The sequence below is a fragment of the Salminus brasiliensis genome, chromosome 1, assembly GCF_030463535.1.
Source record: "Salminus brasiliensis chromosome 1, fSalBra1.hap2, whole genome shotgun sequence".
Taxonomy (NCBI): Eukaryota; Metazoa; Chordata; class Actinopteri; order Characiformes; family Bryconidae; genus Salminus; species Salminus brasiliensis.
Window position 1 is genome coordinate 30,745,761 of NC_132878.1, and position 25,512 is coordinate 30,771,272.

At 39.8% G+C, this 25,512-nt stretch overlaps 1 protein-coding gene across 3 annotated transcripts in view; it reads left to right on the plus strand.

The window, feature by feature from the left end:
• The window catches only part of lama2 (laminin, alpha 2), a 200,382-nt gene that overhangs the window by 142,281 nt on the left and 32,589 nt on the right, over positions 1 to 25,512 (plus strand). For all 3 annotated transcript variants that reach the window (XM_072677099.1, XM_072677108.1, XM_072677114.1), the window contains 9 exons: positions 1 to 141; positions 5,442 to 5,584; positions 10,146 to 10,244; positions 15,410 to 15,521; positions 18,958 to 19,120; positions 22,611 to 22,821; positions 22,918 to 23,034; positions 24,013 to 24,176; positions 24,724 to 24,862. The exon at positions 1 to 141 is cut by the window's left edge and continues 53 nt beyond it. In XM_072677099.1, the coding sequence (XP_072533200.1) occupies positions 1 to 141; positions 5,442 to 5,584; positions 10,146 to 10,244; positions 15,410 to 15,521; positions 18,958 to 19,120; positions 22,611 to 22,821; positions 22,918 to 23,034; positions 24,013 to 24,176; positions 24,724 to 24,862 (1,289 nt within the window). The remainder of the gene's footprint in view (positions 142 to 5,441; positions 5,585 to 10,145; positions 10,245 to 15,409; positions 15,522 to 18,957; positions 19,121 to 22,610; positions 22,822 to 22,917; positions 23,035 to 24,012; positions 24,177 to 24,723; positions 24,863 to 25,512) is intronic.

Here is a 25,512-nt window from a genome sequence, read left to right on the forward strand (position 1 = left end):
AGTGTAAGTGTGATGTGGGCGGTGCATGGCCGGTTCCGTGTGACGCACACACGGGCCAGTGCCGGTGCAGGCCCGGAGCGTCTGGACTGAAGTGTGACCGCTGCATGGAGAGGCATGTGTGTGGACCTGCAGGCATTGTGTGTATGTATGGGGTTTGATAACAATACTAATGCACATCCCCCCACACACACAAACACAGGTGGTATGTCATTTATATCATGTACAGTAATTACAACAGTGATACATGTTAGTGTAACTTAAAGTTATTTAATTAGAATTTCATATTAATGTTATTAATGAACTTCATTCTGGATATTAATGATATTAGAGCTTCATTCTGGATATTAATGATATTAGAACTTCATTCTGGATATTAATGTTATTAAAACTTCATTCTGGATATTAATGTTATTAATGAACTTCATTCTGGATATTAATGATATTAGAACTTCATTCTGGATATTAATGTTATTAAAACTTCATTCTGGATATTAATGTTAATAATGAACTTCATTCTGGATATTAATGATATTAGAGTTTCATTCTGGATATTAATGATATTAGAGCTTCATTTTGGATATTAATGTTATTAATGAACTTCATTCTGGATATTAATGATATTAGAGCTTCATTCTGGATATTAATGATATTAGAACTTCATTCTGGACATTAGTGTTATTAGAACTTCATTCTGGATATTAATGTTATTAATGAACTTCATTCTGGATATTAATGATATTAGAGCTTCATTCTGGATATTAATGATATTAGAGCTTCATTCTGGATATTAATGATATTAGAACTTCATTCTGGATATTAATGATATTAGAGCTTCATTCTGGATGTTAATGTTATCAGTAATGAATTTAATTAGATCCTCATTGGGGATATTTTTATTAAAACGTTTGATAAAAAGTTATATTTATATTAAATATAATAGGATTACACAGTCTGTACTCTGTAGTGCACAAAACTAAAACAGCAGCAGGAGGTAATGCTGCTTTAATGGTAAGTTATGAGGATAGGGGTGATGCTGTTTGACACACAGCTCTTAATTAGCTCTCTCAGGTGTTTGAGGTGTTACTCTCTGTGCTGGAGATCATTTCTTTCACCCTGTAACCTTACGCCATGCTGAGGCTGCATGCAGTGTGCTTTAACATACCTGCTGTGGGTAACAGCACTGCTGCTTTAGGGGATGGAGTAGTAGAGCTCAAACAGCACACTTCTTTAACCCACTCGAGTCCTAGTATGTTTAGTCTGATACAAAGAATGCTCAATTAACATATGAGAACCTGGATATTGGAACTTTTTTTTATATTTAGTCATACTAATTTATTAGTTGATTCCATCCAGAACATTCCTTTATTAGAACTCCAGACCTATATATATATACACTAATCTACAGGAAGGCAAAATGCTCTTAACTCTCAATGGAAGTCAATGTAAAATAAGAGTTTAATATAAGAGATTTAGAGCATTTCTATTGGTCTATTCATCCAGAATTATTTACATAGTGTACAGAGCAGCTACAGAGTTAAAACCATGGAGAATCTAAAAACTGACAAAAATGAAGATACACGTTTTTCATAGAACAGCAGCGATAATCTGTAAATATGATTTATCACGAGAGAACAAAAAAATGTGTGGTATGCCTAATAAATAGGTTTTTTTTTTAGTTTAGAGAACTTTACCCTCGACACAGAAGCTTTCATAGAGAAAATACTTCAACAACTTTTTAAGTAAGAGATAAATGGATGATCCATTGGGCTGGATTAAGCGAGCTAAGAGAGGAGCAGCAGTGTGTGTGTGTGTGTGTGTGTGTGTGTGAGAGAGATGAAGGAGGGGTAGGAGAATGAGAGTTAGTTATGAGATTTACTCCATATTTCAGCATAAATAAAGTGTAATCTACCCTCCCTTGTGTTTATATCACTAAATAAAACTAATACATCACTAGGCTCTGTAAAGAGAGGGACCTACAGGAGAAAGTTGGGGTAACTCTCTCGGTAAGATTATTAATTAGCATTAACAATAATCATGTGAGTTAATGATGACAGCACTAGTTTATATATAGCGCTGTTCAATGAAAAACATGTATCTCCAAAATGGTGACTTTACAAGAGAAGGCAAAAAAGCTCTCACTTTTGAATGGAAGTAGTAATTTAGAGCATTTCTATTGGTCAATTTATCCAGATTTATTCACACAGTGTACCTAAAGAGTTCAAACCATGGATATATTTATATATAGAGAGATATTTCACATAACATAATGAGTGTAATTACTGTATGATGACATTTCTTTGAATGTAATGGAATCCATGTCATTTTCTCACTTTTATTCACATGTGAATTTTCCACTCTCATGTGACCAGGCAGCTGAAATGAATGGCATTAATGGGTTGAAGTGGATTTAAAGTGCAAGGGGTTTGTACTAATATATCATATGATACTAAAGATATGATGCAGCTGTGGGGTGTCATATCTTCTGTGTGTGTGTGCACGCACGCATGTGAAAGCGTCTCGCATTTGGTAAATTTCATCCCATTTCATCATGGTTCATTGTTCTGTAGCCACACACACATTCAGCTTTTTGTCTGACTTTGAAACACTCAGTGTGTGTCTGCGTATCTTCATCCCTGTACATTACCAGTGACTTTGAGTCCATCACACTCACAGCTTGTAAACTGTATTTTACCGGGATGCCCATCACCTCTCAAACACATTCAGGCAGGAGCGTCTCTGTGGTCAGAAACGGATCAACTGAGCACTGAGGAAGGGTTAGATGAGTGTAACTGTACAGCCTGTTTCCCCAGGCCTGTTGAAACTCTCTCCTTTTCCCATGTTTCTCCATTTCTCGGACTGTATTTCTGTTTTTGTTGAGGGACAGAGGCAGAGAGGAAGCGTGTCTAACCCTCATTGTTTCCCTCACACAGCTCTGAGGGTCCAGCTAGATTAAAGAGAGAGAGTTCTGCTCGGCACAGAAGTAACAGTCCGTCTGTTGGTGCTGACTCTCTCTTTCTTCCCTTTGCCCTCCTTTTCCCCCCTCATTCCCTCCGCAGCTCGTGGCATGTCAAACACTCATAATCGACGGCCTGAAGGCGTCACACACTCTGTTCTGAATTTCACGCTTCAGAACACCTCAACCCTCCAACGTTTTTTACCCTACTCGCTTTAATCTCCACTGAGAGAGACAGACAGAGAGAGAGAGAGAGAGAGAGAGAGAGAGAGAGCAAGGTGAGAGAAGGGAAAGAAAGATACAGAGAGAGAGAGAGAGAGAGAGAGAAACAAGGTAAGAGAGAGAAAGAAATGAAAGAGAGAGGAAATAGATACAGGGAGGAAGAGAGATGGAGAGAGAGAAAGGGAGAAAAACAAGGTGAGAGAGAGAGGAAATAAAATTACGGGGAGGGAGAGAGAAAGAGAAAAAAAAATCAGAGAAAAGAAAGAAAGATGCAGAGAGAGACAAAAATAGGAAGCTTAGCATCCCACATGCAGTCCCTGCATGCAATTTTCAATGCAGAAGGCAAAACAGTGTCATGTGACAACATGCCCCCGCCTGAAGGACGGTCAGTAACACTCATCGTATGTACTCCACCCACATCCTATTGAACATCAAACCCCACCCACCCCTATAAAACTTTAAAAATGCAATTGTAAATTACAATAGAAACACATCTTGCATCTTATTATTGTAATAATTTCATTGTTCAATTAATTCATTTATTTACTTTGTATTATTTGAATATGATTCTTTTTTAAAGATGATATTTTTTGTTAGTCGATTATTCGTAGTTTATCATTTCTGTCATTCCTTTTATTGTTGATAGAATTTTAGAAAACCTGTACAGATGTTATGTTTGTGGGGCACTCTTATGGACACTCTTATGGAAACACTCAAGCCAATAAAGGCAATCTGAACTGATCTGAATTGAGAGAAAGGAAAAGGAAGACAGACTGGAAGAGATCATTGAAAATGACAGAGAGAGTGAGGTGAAGTGGGATGACAGTGAACGAGGGGGGGGGATGAAAAGATGAAACGGAGTGAGCAAAGGGACAAAGGGGAAAAGCAAGAGCTGTTATGTTCTATTGTATGCATGCTGTGGGGCTCTGGGCTTCAGGGCAAGTCTGTGTGTGTGTGTGTGCCCTGAAGTGCGGTTTAGCTGGGAGGGTTTGCTCGGAGCGAGCGAACGGAAATGAAGGAGGGAAATTGGATGAGCATAACCGTGCAAACAGAGTGAGGAAAGAGGAGAGAGAGGTGACTCTCGTTTACAACATCCCTCTCTCACCCCAGGCCTTTCCTTTCACTACATGTTAACACGGCCGCCTTTTCATGTTGGGTCTAACCTCCATTTCCTTCACACGGAAACACACACACAGATTTGTTTTTATGCTTTGTCAAGACGTAGGGTCATACAAATGTCTCATACGTATTATGCATAAGTACCTATGTGTAGTAATAATATGCATAATATTTGTATGTGTGGCTTGGAATGAAATCTTTTAACCTTCCGTTGCAACTTGCATATTCTATATGAGGCTAACTACTATCATTTCTATATGGAAAAAAGAATATCCCTCATATGTATTATGTCTGTGTATATATTACTGTACACTATAGTGTAGTGTATATGTATATACTGTACACTTCACGTCCAAATGTTCATAGACACCCCTTCTAATGATTGCATTCAGCTACTTAAGCTACACCCATTGCTGACACATACAGCTTGTCTAGTCCCTGTAGAGAAGTATTGAACAGATAAATATGAACCTCTTGGCACAATGCCAATTCCAGGCGTGGGCTAAAGGGGTATAAAGCAGGTGGAACTGTGTTCTCTGGAATGATGGTGCTCCATCACCAATACTTTTGGAATGAGGTGGGGAGGATCCTGACCTCACTAATGCTTTTGTCGCTATAGCTTTTAATAGGAACTAGCAACATGAGCTCTAAAGAGATGATGATGATGATGATGATGTCAGAGAGATAGTAGAAATGTTAGGAGTGGCCAAATCAACATTTCTTAGCAGAGGGAAGACAGGGATTTCAAGATGCAGGCCAATGATGGCACTCCAATTAGACTGGTAGGAAACATCCAAAAAAGCTTGATTGGCTGTGGAACATGATTATTTGGACAGATTATAGTAAGATGACTCAGCACCTTTCTTTATAATTTCTTAATGTTTTACCTTTTAAAATTATGAGTCATCATTATTTAGGGGTCTCCCACAGAGCAGTCTGTTACTGTACCTAAATGCAGCTGAATTCCAGTAAAACGTCCCCACATATCAGAACACATAGCTCTTAACAGGCTCAGGACATTTTGTCCCCACAAAGAGAGTAAAACCGATCACACACATATACTGTGAGCTTATTGTAACATGGAAACTGGAAAGTGTCCTATCGTAACTTGTGTTTGTGTGTCTGTGTGTGTGTGTGTGTGTTACAGCATGTGATGATGACTGTGCAGGTCTTCTTATTAGAGATATGGATAAGCTGCTACGTTTGATCACTGGCGCCAATCTCACACTGCCGCTGCCCCCGCCCTACAAAATGCTGTACCGCTTCGAGAACATGACTGAGGAACTCAAGGTAAGCGTGTGTGTGTGAGTCTCTGTGTGTGTGTGTGAGTCTGTGTGTATGTTTCTGTGAAAAAGTGGTAACACCTTACTAAAGTCAGAGTTTATACGGCTACACAACACCTACATAAGATGTTCATCCTCTTGACCAACATAAGCTATGTTTTCATTTGAGATGGATGGTTTAGATGGTCTACCAGTGTAACAGACTTTACCAAGATTACTGTCAAGCTTACTTTTAAAAGATGGTAAAGTTGGCCACACTGGTAGAAAATCTGAGTTTGACTGTTCAGCTGATCTACCAGTATGACCAGCATGACCCACATCACCAAGCTGGTTGACCAGCATGACCATTATCTACCAGCATAAACAGCATAACCAAGCAGGAAGACCAGCACAACCAACATGATCAAGCTGGTCGACCAGCATGACCTGCATGAACAGCTTGTCCAAACTGGTTGACCAGCTTGATCATGTTGGTTGTGCTGGTCTTCCTGCTTGGTTATGCTGTTTATGCTGGTTGGTATACTGTTTATACTGTTTGTGCTGATTGGTATACTGTTTATACTGTTTGTGCTGGTTGGTACACTGGTTATACTGTTTGTGCTGGTTGGTATACTGGTTATACTGTTTGTGCTGGTTGGTATACTGGTTATACTGTTTGGTTATACTGTTTGTGCTGGTTGGTATACTGGTTATACTGTTTGTGCTGGTTGGTACACTGGTTATACTGTTTGGTTATACTGTTTGTGCTGGTTGGTATACTGGTTATACTGTTTGTGCTGGTTGGTACACTGGTTATACTGTTTGGTTATACTGTTTATGCTGGTTGGTATACTGTTTATACTGTTTGTGCTGGTTGGTATACTGGTTATACTGTTTGGTTATACTGTTTATGCTGGTTGGTATACTGGTTATACTGTTTGGTTATACTGTTTGTGCTGGTTGGTATACTGGTTATACTGTTTGGTTATACTGTTTGTGCTGGTTGGTATACTGGTTATACTGTTTGGTTATACTGTTTGTGCTGGTTGGTATACTGGTTATATTGTTTGGTTATACTGTTTATGCTGGTTGGTATACTGGTTATACTGTTTGGTTATACTGTTTGTGCTGGTTGGTATACTGGTTACACTGTTTGGTTGTACTGTTTAGGGTCAGCTTGTAGCATGTTGGTCATGCTGGTGGAGCAGCTTGCTCAAGTTGGTCATGTTGGTCTAACAGCTTGGTCATGCTGGTTGACTAGCTTGGCCGTGATGGTCATGCTGGTCTACCAGCTTGGTCAAGTTGGTGGGGCTGGTAGATCAGCTTAACAATCAAGGTCAAATGAAACCATATCCCATTCTGGTCACAAGCCAGCTGCTCTGTGAACACTGTATGGATTTGTTCGGTTCCACCAGCAGCTCACCTCCTTTAATGAAGGACTGATTAGATAAACTAGCTTTTGGAATGGAAATGGGAATACTGGTTTCCCTCAGGGAAGGGCACTAGCTTAACAGTTCATTTTTTTTCAGCTCTCAGAGATTGTACAGGACTGTATGCGACTGTGAGTTTTGCTCTTACACTATGTATGTTACACTTCAGTCTGCATGTGTCTCCATGTGTTCTGTGTCATCATTTAAATGCTCTGCTTTCCACTGCCTCCTTTGAAAACCTGACCTCAGGGCGAGTGTATGTGTGCTAAAAGTGTCAAATGCTCTTCCTTTGAAAAACTGTCCTCAAAGCAAGAATTTGCTGTGCAATCCAAAATCCATCAAATAGGGAAATAAAAAGACTAGGAGCAATAATAATAGCGCTGGAATCTGCTGTACCTTTACGTGCTTCTATTAATGCTTTTGGTTTAAAGTAATAGTTTGACAAAAAGTGAAATGTACTCAGTTGGCCTCCTCACTCCAAAAGCTAAGGTGTGTTTGGTGTCTAAAGTTTGAGTAAGACTGTATTTTAAGGCTACCGTCATAAGGGCTTCATAACACTTATATAAATATATCATAATGTTTCTTCTAAGAGAACTGCTTCAGTGTTTATGAACAGGTTATTTGAAGACAGGTATTGTACAATAGGTCTCTTGTCTGAAGTTCCATCATTTAATAATGGTGCTTTATAACAGTGTAATAAACAGTGTTATTTCTTTTAGTAAAGCATTTATAAATAAATTAGATGAACAAGAATGATCACATTCTTATAAAAAATTTATACTAAGAAATTATGAAGCTTCATAACAATGAAGTTAACAAATATTGTTTCTTTTTGTTAAACATTTATATATAAAAAGGGGGAACAAGATCACATGGTCACATTCTCATCAACATTAATGCTAAGTTCTTTCTAAATTTCCAATTATTATGTTTCATAACAGTGTTATAAACAAGTGTCCATGCAGTGTTTTTTTAAGTAAAAAAAAAGCTTATGCCATCTTGCAAATACTAATACTTTTTGATCATAAATATTCCAGTATTGCTTGTTTAATGCAATGTTTAGTGCTTATGCATATGTTATGAAGCCACTATGTAGGTAGAAATCAAATAAAGCATTGTCGGAATGGAATGGAATGCCATGGTGCACAGCCCACAAAAAACATCATGCCTAAATCACCACACACTTCCTTCATCTATCTCTAATAGACTGTAGGACTCACTGTTACAGTGGGGGGGGAAGTATTTAGTCAGTCACCAATTGTGCAAGTTCTCCCACTTAAAAAAAAATGAGAGAAGCATGTAATTGACATCATAGGTAGACTTCAACTATGAGAGACAAAATGAGAAAAAAAATTCAGAAAATCACATTGTCTGATTTTTAAAGAATTTATTAGCAAATAATGGTGGAAAATAAGTATCTGGTCACCTACAAACAAGCAGGATTTCTGGCTGTCACAGACCTGTAACTTCTTCTTTAAGAGGCTTCTCTGTCCTCCACTCATTACCTGTATTAATGGCACCTGTTTGAACTCATTAACAGTATAAAAGACATCTGCCCACAACCTCAAACAGTCACACTCCAAACTCCACTATGGTGAAGACCAAAGAGCTGTCAAAGGACACCAGAAACAAAATTGTAGACCTGCACCAGGCTGGGAAGACTGAATCTGCAATAGGCAAGCAGCTTGGTGTGAAGAAATCTAATGTGGGAGCAATAATCAGAAAATGGGAGACCTACAAGACCACTGCTAATCTCCCTCGATCAGGGGCTCCATGCAAGATCTCAGCCTGTGGGGTCAAAATGATCACAAGAACGGTGAGCAAAAATCCCAGAACCACACGGGAGGACGTAGTGAATGACCTGCAGAAAGCTGGGACCAACGTTACAAAGGCTACCATCAGTAACACACTACGCCGCCAGGGACTCAGATCTTGCAGTGCCAGACGTGTTCCCCTGCTTAAGCCAGTACATATCCGGGCGCGTCTGAAGTTTGCTGGAGAGCATTTGGATGTTCCGGAAGAGTGTTGGGAGAATGTCTTATGGTCAGATGAAACCAAAGTAGAACTGTTTGGTACAAACTCAACTCGTTGTGTTTGTAGGAGAGTGAATGCTGAGTTGCATCCAAAGAACACCATACCAACTGTGAAGCATGGGGGTGGCAACATCATGCTTTGGGGCTGTTTCTCTGCAAAGGGACTAGGACGACTGGTCTGTGTACATGAAAGAATGAATGGGGCCATGTATTGTGAGTGCAAACCTCCTTCCATCAGCAAGGGCATTGAAGATGAAACGTGGTCTTTCAGCATGACAATGATCCCAAGCACACTGCCAGGGCAACAAAGGAGTGGCTTCGTAAGAAGCATTTCAAGGTCCGGGAGTGGCCTAGCCAGTCTCCAGATCTCAACCCAATAGAAAACCTTTGGAGGGAGTTGAAAGTCTGTGTTGCCCGCCAACAGCCCCAAAACATCACTGCTCTAGAGGAGATCTGCATGGAAGAATGGGCCAACATACCAGCAACGGTGTGTGCCAACCTTGTGAAGACTTACAGAAAACGTTTGACCTCTGTCATTGCCAACAAAGGATATATAACAAAGTATTGAGATGAACTTTTGTTATTGACCAAATACTTATTTTCCACCATTATTTGCAAATAAATTTTTTAAAAATCAGACAATGTGATTTTCTGAATTTTTTTCTCATTTTGTCTCTCATAGTTGAGGTCTACCCATGATGTCAATTACAGGCCTCTCTCATCTTTTTAAGTGGGAGAACTTGCACAATTGGTGACTGAATAAATACTTTTTTTCCCCACTGTATCTATAAACATAGCCTAAAGTACAGGCAGAACTGAGGCTTTTTAATCCATGTTTATGGATCACAGTGATTCATTTAGTGTCTGAAACCACATACACAAGTTTATTAGAGAGCACTGGCCAAGAGAGGACTCTGAGGAGAGTGTGTGATGATGAAAATTGGTTCTTATTACTTGTTAGCTATATTAGCCTTGTAGATCCAGTGTAAAACTGTAACTGCACCAAATACCTCTTGACTAATCTACTGCATTGGGTCAATAAAAATCAATTTTGACTGAGCGTTTTACTTTATTTTCTCTCTCTTTCTCTCTCTCTCTGTCTCTCTGTCTCCCTTTGTCTCTGCAGCACATGCTCTCACCACAGAGGGCGCCGGAGAGACTGCTGCAGCTTGCTGATAGCAACCTGGGCAGCCTGGTCACCGAGATGGATGAATTACTGAGCAGGGTTTGTGATGAACACGAACACAAGTCATGTACATCTACACAATTCATTACATGCATTCACAATAGGCCTCTTGAGGACATTCCTGACCAACCTGACCTGAAATGAGACCTGAAATTATTGAAAAAATAATAATTTCTAATGTTCCAGTCTAATCAATCTACATAAGAGTATGGGGAATGTTTGTATGCTGCTTACAAAGTCACTGTAACAGGCTGACAGGTTGTGCAATAACTCTGAATGTGGTATTTGAATTCAACATTACTGTTACCTAACTGTGATGTAAGGGGTACCGGATGTGGTCTAAACAGCATACAGCAATTTATACACAAAAACTAGGTAAACATGAACGATCATGTTCTCATCAAAATTCATACTTTATACACCAATCATCCATAACATTAGTACCACTGACAGGTGCATTAAAACACATTGATTATCTTCATCTGCAGTGGAACCTGTCAATAAGTGGGATTAGAAGTGAACAGTTCCTTAAGGTGACATATGTTAAAGGCAGGACAAATGGACAAGCGTGAGTATCTGAGACACTTTGACAAGGGCCAAGTTGTGATGGTTAAGGGCCACATTGTAATAGGTTGCCAGAGTTCGTCAGGGTTCACTGGTCACTGGCTTCATCTGCTGCTAACGTCTTGGTGCCATATACCACAGAACGCCTTCAGCGGTCATGAGCTCGGTCAGATCTGTTGTGGTGGCACAAGGAGGGTCTACCCAATCTTAGGCAGGAGGTTCTAATGTTGTGGCTGATTCCAAGCTAAGCAATGTTATTGGGATTAATAGTATCATGTATGTTCTGTTACATATCCACGATAGTAGTAATAATAATAATATATGACATTGTCGCTTAAACATGCTGGTACCAGTGCCAGTCTATGATAATGTAGGGTTTTTCTTCCTGTGTACCGCTACTCCAGAAGCCTGGCCCAACGTGGGTTACAGGGACCAGCGAAGCTTGAATGTGAGATTAAATTATTTGAATTCACATGGTGTTATACCATAGTCACAGTTTAGAATAATACACAATGGAAACCAGCAGGTTATACATCATGTTGCTTTTGTTAATGGTACACAATAACCATGATATTCATGAAAGTAATGAGGCTGTACCACATACTGTATAATGCAAATACCACATATGAATGTCCTGCACATATAAATAACCTGCATAAGACCTGACAGTATAAAAGTAAAGATCAGAGTAAGTATAGTAAAAGACAGAGAGAGAGACACTGAGATAGAGTAAGCGAGAGAGAGAGAACCCCATGCAACCTCACCTCTGGGATTCTCTCTGTTGAGTTCAACTCTGAAATCCTATGTATTATCTTGATCAAATTGCTATATTTCAACCAGCCAATCCAAAGTGTCCATATGTTAACATCCCCCCCTGCCCCCTTGGAGTTTGCAAGTTTGTAATTTCCCCTACAGTAACTACAAATTTTACTTCTATATAGTGAATGCAAGTACACTGTTCGTAGTTACAGCTTTGTATGCTCCTTCTAATGTTTGTTTGAAGACTGTGCCCAGTGCTAAAGATGGAGCTTGCGTGAAGTGGTTGAACCTTTTTTTTGTAAGAGCAGAGAAAGAAAAAAGTACCTTGTTAACTTTTCAGTTTACAGTTTTCATTCTTTGAAGCGACCTTGGTCACAGTGCACTTTTTTACAGCTATGAAATGCAGCATAAACATCCTGCCAGCCTTTAATACCTGTGGGCTGCTCATGTGTTTACATCCAGTCTCTTTTCTGTCCTCCTGACGCCAGTCGATCGGTTGTGTAAGTTCTGTGTCACCTCTCTGCAAGGCTCTGGCCTCCTCGTGATTTTGTTGAAAAGAGAGTACACAAAAGAAAACTCAAAAATTAAGTTTCATTCTTATTTCTGCTGGAAAGAGGCGACACTTCCTGTCAAGGGCTTTCAGTGCTGATCGTTGCTCCGTGCTCAGCACTGAATGTTCACTAATGTGCAGAGGTGGGTAGAGTAGCCAAAATCAGAACCCAGTTAAAAGTATTGTTAAAATAATACTTACTCAAGTAGAAGTAAAAGTAGTCATTAATTTTTTTTCATTTTATTTTGACAATATAAATTATGACCTTTATGAAATCAGAGGATTTACTATATATATTTTTTTCTGTTTATTGGGGTTTTTAGTAAACAAAGAAACAGATGTACAAACGTATCAGTTAAATTTTACCAAGGGTACAACAATCCCCTTTACATGAGAGAAGGTTATAGAGATGGGGGGAAAAAAAACAAACATATAACATTACAAAAAATGTCAGATATCTAAATAGGCATCTTCACACCATATCTACATACTCAATTTTTGTCATGGCAGGTTCAGTTGAAAGTTACTGAAATATTCTAAGAATTGATTAATTAAATTTACTGTTTTTTTACTGGTTATATAGATTTATATATAGGCTTCTTCAAACTGTAATAAAATAAAGACATGTGAACTAGGTATTTAAAACCCCAAATTGAGAATTATTTATAGTTTTTTTAAACAACAACTAAAAATAACAACATAATTACATCCACAAAAAGTATATTTTTATGATATGAGGCCAAGGGTGCACCTATTCAACAGCCTGATTGTACCATCGCAGTCCTGCACCGCACTGAAATTAGTGGTTCTGCCTGCCAAAGCCCACGGTGTATCAGTATCAGTAGTTTTTAGTATATAGCTGCCTTCGATTGGTCAAATGAAGTTTCGTAAGACAATTTGATAAGAGAACAAACTCGCATGTGAGTTTTGATGAAGCTATCTGATGCCGTAAAAAAACCCACCAACAACAAAATGCATTGATTTTGTTCAAATTAATTAATTTTTAATTAATTGGAAATTGTTTACAAATGTAATAGGGGGAATGTAAATGAATATACCAGAGTAAAAGTACATTTTCTACCTTACAAATGTACTCGAGTAAAAGTATAAAGCACTGTCTTTTAAAACAACTCATAAAAGTACAATTTGTTACTTAAGTAAGTGTGACAGCATAAATGTAGCATTACTACCCACCTCTGCTAATGTGTGTGGGCTTAAACTGGCTGAGAAGGTTTATTAGGGGCTTAAGATGGTGGTGATGTGATGATAGAAACCTGCCGTCTCCATGACTACAAATACAAATATAGACAATATTTATCATCCCAAACCACCTGCAAATCTACATGTCTTCTGAGTGATGTCAATGATGGTTCATTAGTAGCAGATCTGTTAAAATAGGTCTTTATTTTTTGGGGGGACTATTTTGCCACATGACACCTTGCATGTTTCCTCCACTATAAATGGGTTGTAAAAATGTACTACTGTATGCATATTTATAACCACGTGGTGTAAGAACTTTCTATGAGGACCGACATACTCTTTCAAGTTTCAGGTTTCAGGTTTATTTGTCATTTGCACAACATGTCAGGACATTTATGCACTGAAATGTTTGTGGTGAGGCTCAGGTTGATGCTCTACAGGAGGACAAAACTATATACATACTAAACATTAAAATAAAGTTATATGAAAATTATATTAAATAAATACAGAATACAAAAAATATATACACAAAATACAAAATATACAAAGACAGTAGGGATCTGTAGAAAATCTGGCTTCATTCATTACCTCTGTGAACAAGTTTCTCTAAAACAGAGTTGGCCGGATTCCCCTTTAAGGAGGTGAAATATGAATTATGCTACGTCCAAGCTAGAAATTAGGCTTAAACTGCTACATGCTGAAATGACAGAAAACACTGCTGTAAAAAAAACACCAGCTACTTATACTGTAGCCCAAAACCGCCAAAGCCTCTTAACTCCCACTCTGAACAAAGCTTGCTGGTATGTTCGGAGTATTATGGTGAGGTTAGTCCAACGAGATCAGTGTATCTCCGTATTTCACCTCTTTACTTACTTGGCATACAGTCAAATGGTTTGTGGGTCGATCAGTCAAGACAGGAGATACTACAACAGGAGATGCTAGGTTAACATTGCTAACAAACACTGGACACTGGACTGGACATTTGGACATTTGCAGACAATTTGGTGCAACAACAATATGACTTACTTCAGTCTAAAAACACTAAATAAACTTCTCCACAGGGGGAATGTTCTGAGCAACCATCCAAATTTGAGCTAAAATGTTTTAAAAGGTCTGTCTAGCTTGTTAAATTAATATATTTAAAAAGGCTATGGGCTGCCGGCGGGCTGAAAGTGTTATCACAAACTTCTATTCCTAGAGAAAAGCCCCACCAGTTTGTACAGAAGTCCCTGAAGTTACTGAGGAATACACCTTAGTGTGTAAAGAAAACCTATGGACCACCGGCAGGTCGAAAGTGTTATAATATATAGATAAAATATAGCCCCCCATATGCCTTAGTGTGTAATAAGCCTCTGAGAGTTAAGGGGTTACATTTACATTTATGCCATTTAGGTGACGCTCTTATCCAAAGTGACTTACATGGTTACTCATATTACAGAGGTGGGTCAATGTAGTGTTGGGAATCTTGCCCAAGGACTCTTATTAGTGTAGCTCAGCCCACCTAAATAACAAACTCTGGCTTTAAGCAGTTATTCTTTTAGGGAACATGATTCATTTCATTTCATAAACTGCTAATAATGAACCTAAAATTGAATGAACATGATAGATCAATGACTACAGTGCAGTCGGCCAGCTAAGACATGTGCTTCTTGGGTTTGCAGTAGGAAATGCTTGGATAATACAGTGAACAAACACTGGACTGTCACCAATCTTAACTCATCTCAACTTTACTGCTTTCAAAAATCTGTTGAAGCACTACATAAACAAGTTAAGAATGACTCTGACCATAGACTCACAGTGCAACCCCAGAGAAATGAGAAATATGGTAAATAATAGTCATTTTCGTAATTACAGTAATCATGGTAAATAACATCACTGTGATGATCTACTGCGATTAAACCACAGCCTCAAGTATTCTCTTGCTTCACTACATATTTTCTAAAAAGCTGAGGAAACCATATGGCTTACATACCTCCTACATATGTCCTGTGTGGGTGTGTAAGAGGCCAAGCTCACTAGCATCATTATATCTGTTCTGACTAGGTTGTATAACACAAGCACTTTTTTGACTTTAAATGAATGATGTTAATTAAGCGCTCTGCGTTTTTTCCCTTGTCTCTTCACTCTACAGGCCACAAAAGTGTCAGCCGACGGAGAACAAACAGACGCTGATGCCGAGCGGAGCCGGAAACGAGCGGAAGAGCTGGAGATGTTCGTCAAGAACACTCTGCTTGCTGCTGAAGGTACTGTAATAAAAACAAAATCACTTATCAGCTTATTGCATTAAAGCAAACTAGCTTTGAACTAATTATTTAATTTGACACTTCAAACATCCAGGGTGCTTTTTTCTGACATTCAGTTTTGTAAAGAGCTATTATGACTATATATGTGATTTATTCAATTTAGTTTATTGGTTTATTTAATAAAGTCATCCTGAAATTAAAGGTCCTGTATCATGGAAAAAAAGAATTTCTCACTTTTACTCAGTAAGAGTTTGATGCAGTGTGTAAACAGTGTTACATTGTGCAAAACAACCCTTTTAGAATTCATAGATTTTCTGATGTCAGCATATTTACATATCTCTGACTAGTCGCCCTACACCAGTTTAGCTCCATCCATTCATACTGCAGTTCATAAAGAGTGTTTCAGCTCTAAGCTGCTTTCTGAATGAGGCACAATACAGGATAGCCAATCAGAACAAACCTTATTTACATCCTGTAAGTCTTAAAGACACAGTAACAAAAACACCCTATTTAATTCCAATGGGTAAGGAAAGTTTTGGGGGACAAAAGACATGCATTTGTTTTAGTAAAATTCAGTTTGATATTTTGCTTTTTATTTCCAGTCATAAATTATGGCAAATTAAATTCAACCTGATCAAGCGTGACCAGCATTACATACAGTTAGTATCCACAATCATGTTGAAACTGTAGTTATGAGGTACAGTAGTGTCCATTACACAAATAATGTATTTAATTTAATATGGAATTGAATATATTTTAATACATAATGTAATTATGACAATGTAAAATTGAAGATCAATAGAAATGATCCAAAATGACTTGGAATATTTTCCTCCAGACACAAGGTTTATGCAACAGTAATCCTTTGTAAGTATATAGTAGGGGTGTAAGAAAATATCAGTACACTTGAGTATTACCGTGTTAAGTTTTGTAATATTGATTTTAATAAATAGTTTACATGTAAAAATGAATGTTGCGTTTAAAACCCCGCCCATCTACAGATCACAGTGTTCTGATTGGCTAAAAAGTAATTGTTTGTTTTATATATGAATGAATTGCGCAACAGGTTCTTGCCAATACACACATACACATACGACACACACACATACGTGTGTATAGGGCTATAGGGTTGTCTATAGGGTTGTGTCACATGAGCTCTAAACAGGCTGTTCTCACAGGAGCTCATACATGAGGAGGATGTCTGGGATGTTGAATCTTTAACAGTGTTTACACACTACATCACAAACGCAAGGAAAATGCTTGTTTTTCACACTATAGGCCCCTAAATGTGCATGTGTGTGTGTGCCGTGACATTTTAAGTGGGTTTATTGGAGAGGCTGGTGTGGCTAATGAAGGCTCTGCTGCGGCCACGTAAAAAGCTTAATTAAAAGAGACGAGCACCAGTGAAGGCGGAGTAATCAAACCGGGATGGAATCTCACACACCAAAATGTGATTAATGTGTGTGTGTGTGTGTGTGTGTGTGTGTGTGTGTGTGTGTGTGTGTGTGTGTTGGTGAGTGAGCACGTGTATAATCAGTATAAAAGAGTGTGTGTGTGAAGCAGATGGTGTCGTCTTGTAGATGTTGGGATCATACACTCGTGCGCGCACACACTCTCAGGACCACACAAGATCAAAGTGATGTTTTGATGTACGTTTGGCATTCGACAGCGGCTTTGATGAAGTCCCCGTTTAGGAGCGACTTGCCAAAAAAGTGTTTACACACTCTGATCAGAGACGCAGTCACTGCTCCTTCCGCATAGCAAAATCGTCCCCGGGTTCATCCAGCGCTCCGATTCGGAGCTCGTCTCAATCACACATCTCCTCCAGACCTGACAGCTCAGCCGGCTTTAATTGCTTTTGAAACTCAGCAGGCAATTATTTTACTTTTTAATAGGTATATATTCCCCTCCTTTAAAATCAGATCACATGTTTACTTTTGAACTCTCCCAGAATTTGAGGAAATGCATCTAATTACTCCTCATTTGCATTTCAATTTGATGATTTATATTTAAATGAGAATCTGCGGAGGAAAGTTTTTTTTTAATCGTTTGAACAGATTGGATTTTGATTTCAAAGAGCAAATTAATTTGATTAAAGTGCATTAAAGCTGCCAAAACACAATCTCAGTGTCTTTCATATGAACCAAAAAGGAGCGGAGTGCCGAAAAGGAAGGGGGGAGTAAAAAGCACTTTGTTTTTACCTCCGCCTTCACTTTATGATAGTGACAAGTGCGAACGATGAAGAATACTGACCCTGGATCACCCCCCAACCATCCATCCATTAAAGTATTAATAGTGTACAAGGCTTTAAACACCCCAGCAACACCGCTGGGCTCACACACTCGTATCAGTAACACACACACCATGCTACTGCAGTGCTGAGAACCAATAACTAAATGGAATAAGGGTTTCTTTTAAAGCAGCCAGTGAGTGGAAGCACCAGGTAGGGGTTTCTAATAAAGTGGCCAGTGAGTCGAGGCACAAGGTAGGGGTTTCTAATAAAGTGGCCAGTGAGTGGAAGCACAAGGTAGGGGTTTCTAATAAAGTGGCCAGTGAGTGGAAGCACAAGGTAGGTGTTTCTAAAAAAAGTGGCCAGTGAGTGGAAGGACCAGGTAGGAGTTTCTAATAAAGTGGCCAGTGAGTGGAAGCACCAGGTAGGGGTTTCTAATAAAGTGGCCAGTGAGTGGAAGAACCAGGTAGGTGTTTCTAATAAAGTGGCCAGTGAGTGGAAGCACCAGGTAGGGGTTTCTAATAAAGTGGCCAGTGAGTGGAAGCACCAGGTAGGGGTTTCTAATAAAGTGGCCAGTGAGTCGAGGCACAAGGTAGGGGTTTCTACTAAAGTGTCCAGTGAGTCGAGGCACAAGGTAGGGGTTTCTAATAAAGTGGCCAGTGAGTAGAAGGACCAGGTAGGTGTTTCTAATAAAGTGGCCAGTGAGTGGAAGGACCAGGTAGGGGTTTCTAATAAAGTGGCCAGTGAGTGAAAGAACAAGGTAGGTGTTTCTAATAAAGTGGCCAGTGAGTGGAAGGACCAGGTAGGTGTTTCTAATAAAGTGGCCAGTGAGTGGAAGCACCAGGTAGGTGTTTCTAATAAAGTGGCCAGTGAGTCGAGGCACAAGGTAGGGGTTTCTAATAAAGTGGCCAGTGAGTGGAAGAACAAGGTAGGGGTTTCTAATAAAGTGGCCAGTCAATGGAAGCACCAGGTAGGGGTTTCTAATAAAGTGGCCAGTGAGTCGAGGCACAAGGTAGGGGTTTCTAAAAAAGTGGCCAGTGAGTGGAAGGACCAGGTAGGTGTTTCTAATAAAGTGGCCAGTGAGTCGAGGCACAAGGTAGGGGTTTCTAATAAAGTGGCCAGTGAGTGGATCACAACAGGGGTTTGTAATAAAACTGTTCATGCATACAGTATAATGTGTATGTGTGGGTGTGTGTGTGTTTTCAGCTCTGCGGGATAAGGCTCGTGAGCTGAATGAGTCTCTAGGCCGGAAGGACGGAGAACCTGAGAAGAGTGTGAATGAAATGCAAGAGGAGATTAAAGCCATGCTGGCAGAAATTCGCAAACGCCAGCTCAACCCTCACAAACACACCGCACAGGAGGAGCTCAGGTAACACACACACACACACACACACAGATACTGCATACTTTGATGCTCCAAATTTGCTTCACACTATATACATCCAAACACACCCAACTGTTGAATCAAACATACACAAACAGAGCTTTGGAAAAGCATTCAACCCCCTTGAGACTTTCATTTTCTTAGATACCGAAGATTTATGCACAGCACTACGTGTACATGTGCGTGTTACTATTTATACAGTCGTATGCAAAGATTGCTCCTCTGGTTCTTAATGTTGTAAGTGCATGTAAGTCACACACCCTCTAATTTCATACATGTTAATACCAATTAAATTGAACATATGGATTCAAAATACATATAAATATTGCTTGTGCAAATGTTAGGGCACGTTATGTTGTGTATATATGTAGTAATTAAATAGAAATTGTGTCTAAAATCTTAAAAAACAAACTGACTTAAGTGTGTGGCCTGTTCACTGTTCACCTATTTACTCAACAACATGTGGAGTTATGACATAACTGAATTTTGGGAGAGGGACCACACCCCAAACTGCTCCTCCTGTCCCTCAAGCCTCTTATATACACCCTGCATCACAGTCCAACTCCATGTCAAACAAACGTTGCACCCACCTCCACTATGTCCACCATTTCTGCCATCACCACATGAGAGCTGAAAGGGGTCCGTACTAGCAAAACAACATAACATAAACGGGGGGTGCAAACTTTTGTTCTTGAAACTGTGCATGTTTCAACATGCATGCTGGCATCATATACAGAACACACATGTTTATAGAAATGTAAACATACACACACATATGATACACGCACACTGCAAATGCATACAGGAGCACGATACACACGGTACAAACTGCATAGTGCTTATTAGGACACAGATACACACACAAGCAGGGGTTTCTCCTGTAGTAATTGTACAGTGTAATATCCAGTGCAATTCTTGGCAGATGTAACTGTCAGCCCATTGAAGACACAAGGGTCATGACCTTTTTACTCAAAATGAGCTTGAAACAGGCCAAGGTCAAGCTGGTCAAGTGTCCAGACTTCTTTGCGTCTCCAGGTTGCAGTGATTGCTGTGCAGGCAGTTTGGGTTCAAGTACAAATAACCTTTATTCCTTACATATGCGTTAAGATGGACAGATCAATCACCACAGCTGATGTTGCTAACAGTGAAGTGAATGACATCATACAGACTGGTGCCCGCTAGCTTCCATCCATTGTTGGCAACATTAGCATGTATGTGTAATCTATTCAGCCTAGAGAGGTTTAGCTCCACCCACTCACACTGAAGCTGTAAGACGTGTTTCAGCCTGGACCGTTTTTCGAATGAGGCACAATACAGGGCAGCAAATCAGAGCAGATCTCATTTACATATAACAGCCCTAAAGGCACTTAACAGTACTACACTGTAGTTCTGGGTCAGTAAATGGTCATGGAAATGGGCCTTGGGAATTTTACTGCAACCCTAAGTCAAGAGGATTGTTTGCAGGATGCATCATATTATGTATAGGTGCACTTCTGCTCCCTCTCTCGCTGCTCCGTGGCGTTTCTGTGCTTCACTGAGTGCCGGCCCAGACGAAGCGAGCTTCTCTTTCTCATGTAAACTCCTAATGAACTAATTAAAAGTTGCCCGGGGTGGGGGTGAGGGATGTTATTCCGTTCTAATCAAATTACTTTGGTAATGTATTCCTTTTAATAACATGGCAAACTGTGGGGAAAATGAAGAGAGACATCTAGTGCTGAGTGGAGGAAAAAGATAAATGCTGCCAGCATGTTTTACTATATATTTACTTAGACAGTTAGATATTTAGTGTCCTGATTTAGACACTCTTCATGCAAATACTGGAAGAAGATATCTATAGTTTATTATTTATAAAATTATTTGTATTATATTATATAGACTTATAATGAATAATTATTATATTTCATAATAAGTCTATATTTTTAAGCAAATTTCATTATGTGACTTTGTGGGGGTGTTATGAAATGACTGTATTTTGGGATAAAGAACATGCCTAAAGCCCCACCTTCCTTATCTAACATCCTATAAATTCCATCCCTTCCATCCAACCTTGTTCACCTGTCTACAAGTCTGCGCAACCCTCCACCACCCCGTCACCTCCCTCTTAACCCTGTCGTCTGTCATTTCAGGCTACACTTACCAGACAGTGGACTGGCTTCCCACCTGGCAAAAACCACCTCAACTCCATCCCAAATTTCTCCCCAGCTCTAATACAGTATTCCCCCAGATCATCATAATATGAAAGCATGGTCTGAACTAGCAAAAAAATATTTGTTTTTTAATGAGAGTGTAGTATTGTATTTTTAGTATGGTACGAAGTAGAAGAAAACTGCTTCTATAAAATGTGTAATTCAGACCCAATAAATCTCTAACAGCTTTTTGTGGAAGATGCCAAAACACCAGCCAAAGTCTGGATGATTTGTATTTGTCTACCTGTTATTTCTAAATATTTTATACCCAATATTTCGCAAAAAGTACACATTTTTTAGAAAACCTTAAAGTGTAAATTGTTACAGTGTGTGTTAAAGTGTAAAGCCAGAAACATACACAATGCAATGCCAACGCCCTGCAAACACACAATCCTGCTGTTCAAAATTAACATGCACTCTTACGTAACTGTGACGGTTAAAAACGTAGTACTCGGTAAACACTCAGAGGCGATAGAAGACAAATCAAAAGACAACTTGTCTGTCGCTGTAGCACCCCCTTGCAGTAAGGCTCAGAATGCAGTTGCATTATAAAATACATTGTGACACATTGCTAAACCCAGTCTGTGTAGCAGTGTAGTTCTGGGTCTAACACTCGCAGTGTTAATTCAACACTAACAGTGCGAATGGTCTGTGTGAGGTCACTGAGAATTGCAAGTGGGGTTTAGCATGTGGGGTTTTTGTCCATTCTCCCTCAATACAAGACTTACTTTTCCTCTTACTCTTACTCTTACACAATCCGGCTCCTCTACAGTCCATGATCGCTGTGATTCCTGTCTTCATGATGCTCCATACATTTTTAATAGGAGCCAGTCAAGCACACACACTCTGTGTCCTAGAAGCTGCGCTGTTGTAGTGCAGGCAGAATGAGGCCTGGTCTCGCTGAAATCACCAGTGACTTCTCTGGAAAAGACGTCATCTTGATGGCAGCATATGTCTCTCTCTATAATCCCAGTACTCGCCTAATGAACACATATGCAAGTCACCTGTGCTGTGGGCATCATGATACCATCACCTGTTGCCAGTTCTCCACCTTAACTTTTTGTGTGTGAACAGCCATCAAAATGAAGACATTAAAACTCTGTGTTTAAACTTGTTTCACAGTGTAATAAATTCCACTCACTCAGAGAGAGAGGCCAGTAATGCTCTCTCTGGGACTCTCTGAAAGACAGCAGAGTGTGTCTGCTTGTTTTTACTCTGATTGGTTGAATGGAAATAACATACATCACAATGATAGAGAGTATTTAGTAATGAGTCATCTCTGTCTGCAGGGCAGCAGAGGCTTTGTTTGCAAAAGTGAAGCGCTTGTTTGGAGACCCTCACCAGGCCACGCAGGACCTGAGAGACGAGGTCGGGGGAAAGTTGGGGGACTACAGGAACAAACTGGACGACGCTCAGGAGCTCCTCAGTCAGGCTCAGAACAAAAACAGACAGGCCGAGACACTAACCACCAACAATCAGCACGGCCTGGATGGTCTACAGGTACACACACACGCATATTCATTGATGTAATTAGTGCAGTTAAACACACTTTTATTGGACACACATTCACTCATAAGCCTGCATTGACCATGACAGAGAAAGAGGGACGAGGCCAGTAAAGGGAAAAAAGAAACACAGGGAATACTGGAGGATGGAGAGAAGCTACTGGATGAAGCCAACGCACTGTCAGACAACATCAACCGGGGCGTAGAGGTCAGGTTACTGCACACACACACACACACATTTATATAGAAATCTACATAGTCAACAAATCAGGCAGGAACATCTGATCTACATGGTAAATTGCCATAGAGCATTAGATTTAGCAATATTCTGTGCTGTTTGAAGCAGACGTGCTTTTAAACCTCAACACAAAAAAATACCAGCGTCCAAATAATTCTGACCAGTGGAAAAAGGCCGCTGTGTCAAACTGTGGCATTTACTTGACAACACAAAGAACAACAGATCAAATCCCATCTAACGCAGAATATCCCAACCTGTCCAGAAATGGGGGCTGTAATTTGCAAAACACATTCAGTGTCTTTCAGGTCATATAGACTTCACAAAATCAACCATTTGAGATCTGAGACTGTTAAAAAGAAATTATGTTCACATTAAAACATAAAAGAATTGTGTTGAATTGCGCTAACTGGTTTGCATAAAATGAATTATATAGCATTATTAGCATTAATTAGAACTTGAATGCATGGTAATAAAGGAAGACTATTTATTTCGATCCAAAGAAAATTGTTCCGAAGTAATAGGAGGAGAGGGAGGGCAGTCCTATACGCGCAGAGTGAATAAAGTCAATTATGGATCTGGGACTCCTGGGCCTAGATGGACATCCATTGGCTTGTGAACTGCTGAATGCTTTCAGTCTATTGGCTCACTGTAAAAACATTTTCATGAAACAACTCATGTGTGTATATGAGAGCAAATGGGGGCGTGGCATTTGCTAAATATATGTTCATTAGGACTACATGCACAGAAGCTGAACATACCACACTTTGATGAATCACCTGTTTGTACGTATTTCCACTTTCAATTTACATTCCTTTATACGCAGCTTTAATGAGTATAGGCCAGTGGTTGTGAGATATATGTATCATGTAAATGTATAATAGTAATGGGCTGAAGGGCTGAACTGGTGTTTAGTCCATCATGGCTGTATGTGTGTGTGTATGTGTGTAGGAGCTGGATGAGATGGAGCGTAAGCTGGGGCCTCTGCACGATCAGCTGGATTATAAAGTAGGCCGTTTATCCAGAGGTCTGGAGGACAACACCCTGCCCGATTTACTGCTTAGAGCAGAGGGCCATGCTGGACAGCTCAACGAGTCTGCTAGCATACTGGACAAGTGAGTGTGTGTGTTTGTGTGTTTTAGATACAATATATGTCCAAATGTTTGTAGACACCCCTTCTAATAAATGCATTCAGCTACTTTAAGTTGTGCCCATTGCTGGGAGACAATAAACATGAACCTGTTGGCACCTGTTGTTAGAGGAGTATAAAGCCCCCCTAGCACTGTGCCATTTAGCAGTGGAACTGTCTTCTCTGGTTTGATGGGACTCTATTAAATACTTTTAGGATGAGTTGGGGATTCGGGGGTGGTGATCATTCAACATCCTGCCCTCACTAACGCTGAATGCAATCAAATTCTCACAGCAATGCTCCAAAATCTAGCCCTTCAACCTTTCCTGGACAGTGGAGACAGTGACAGAAAAAAAGTGTTTAAGAGAGATTTAGTTACTCTAGCTTCTGAATTGGCTTAGCTTCTGAAATCTTCAGGTCTTTGGATTGGTGTGAAGAGTGTGTGTTCATGTTAAAGTGTGTTTGGATCTGCAGCTCTGGTAGACCTGGTAGATCCGTGATAACTTTATGTGTGTGTATTTGTGTGTGTGTAGCATTCTGGCTGAAGCTAAGAATCTCTCCTTCAATGCCACGGCTGCGTTCAACGCCTACACCAACATTAAGAACTTTATTGAAGAAGCAGACAAAGCAGCCAAAGACGCTAAAGCTACAGCAGCAGAGGCTGTGCAACTGGTAAGGAATGAATAAAATAAATTAATATATATATATAGGCACTTTGTAGGTCTGTAGGTCTAGGCACTTTTTCAAGGTCTGGAAAAAGACCCCAACTGTCACCCTCGGCTGAAAGGAAATTGATTGGGACGGTCAGGAACAATCCAAAAACAACCAACGCATGGGCCTGCCATGAACTGAATATAAGCTGCTGTCACTGTCTACAGTCTAGCAAGTTTTACATTGCCCTGGACTGAGATGTTGGTGTTGAAGAAAAAAGCTCCTACTCCAAAATCAACATTTTCAAACTTGACTGGAGTTTTAACTGACCACATGGACAATGAAAAAGGCCTTCTGGAGGCCTGTGGAATGGATAAAGCAGGTTTTGGAATGGCCTTCCCAACTCCTGATCTCAAAACGATTAAAAATATGTGGACCCAGTGCCTAAGCATTGGATCTGTGCCAGAATAAAGCAATTAAACCAATTCTGCCAAGAAGAGTGATCAAATATCCAACCAGATTTCTGCCAGAAGCTTGTTGATGGCTGCCAGAAGCAAGTGGTCAAGGTATTAGGTGTGCTGTATGGCTATTTCTGACCCTGTGTTGATTGCAGAGAACCCGTGAATAGTTTACAGAGTGCAGACAGAGATATTCGAGGTAGAGTGAATGAT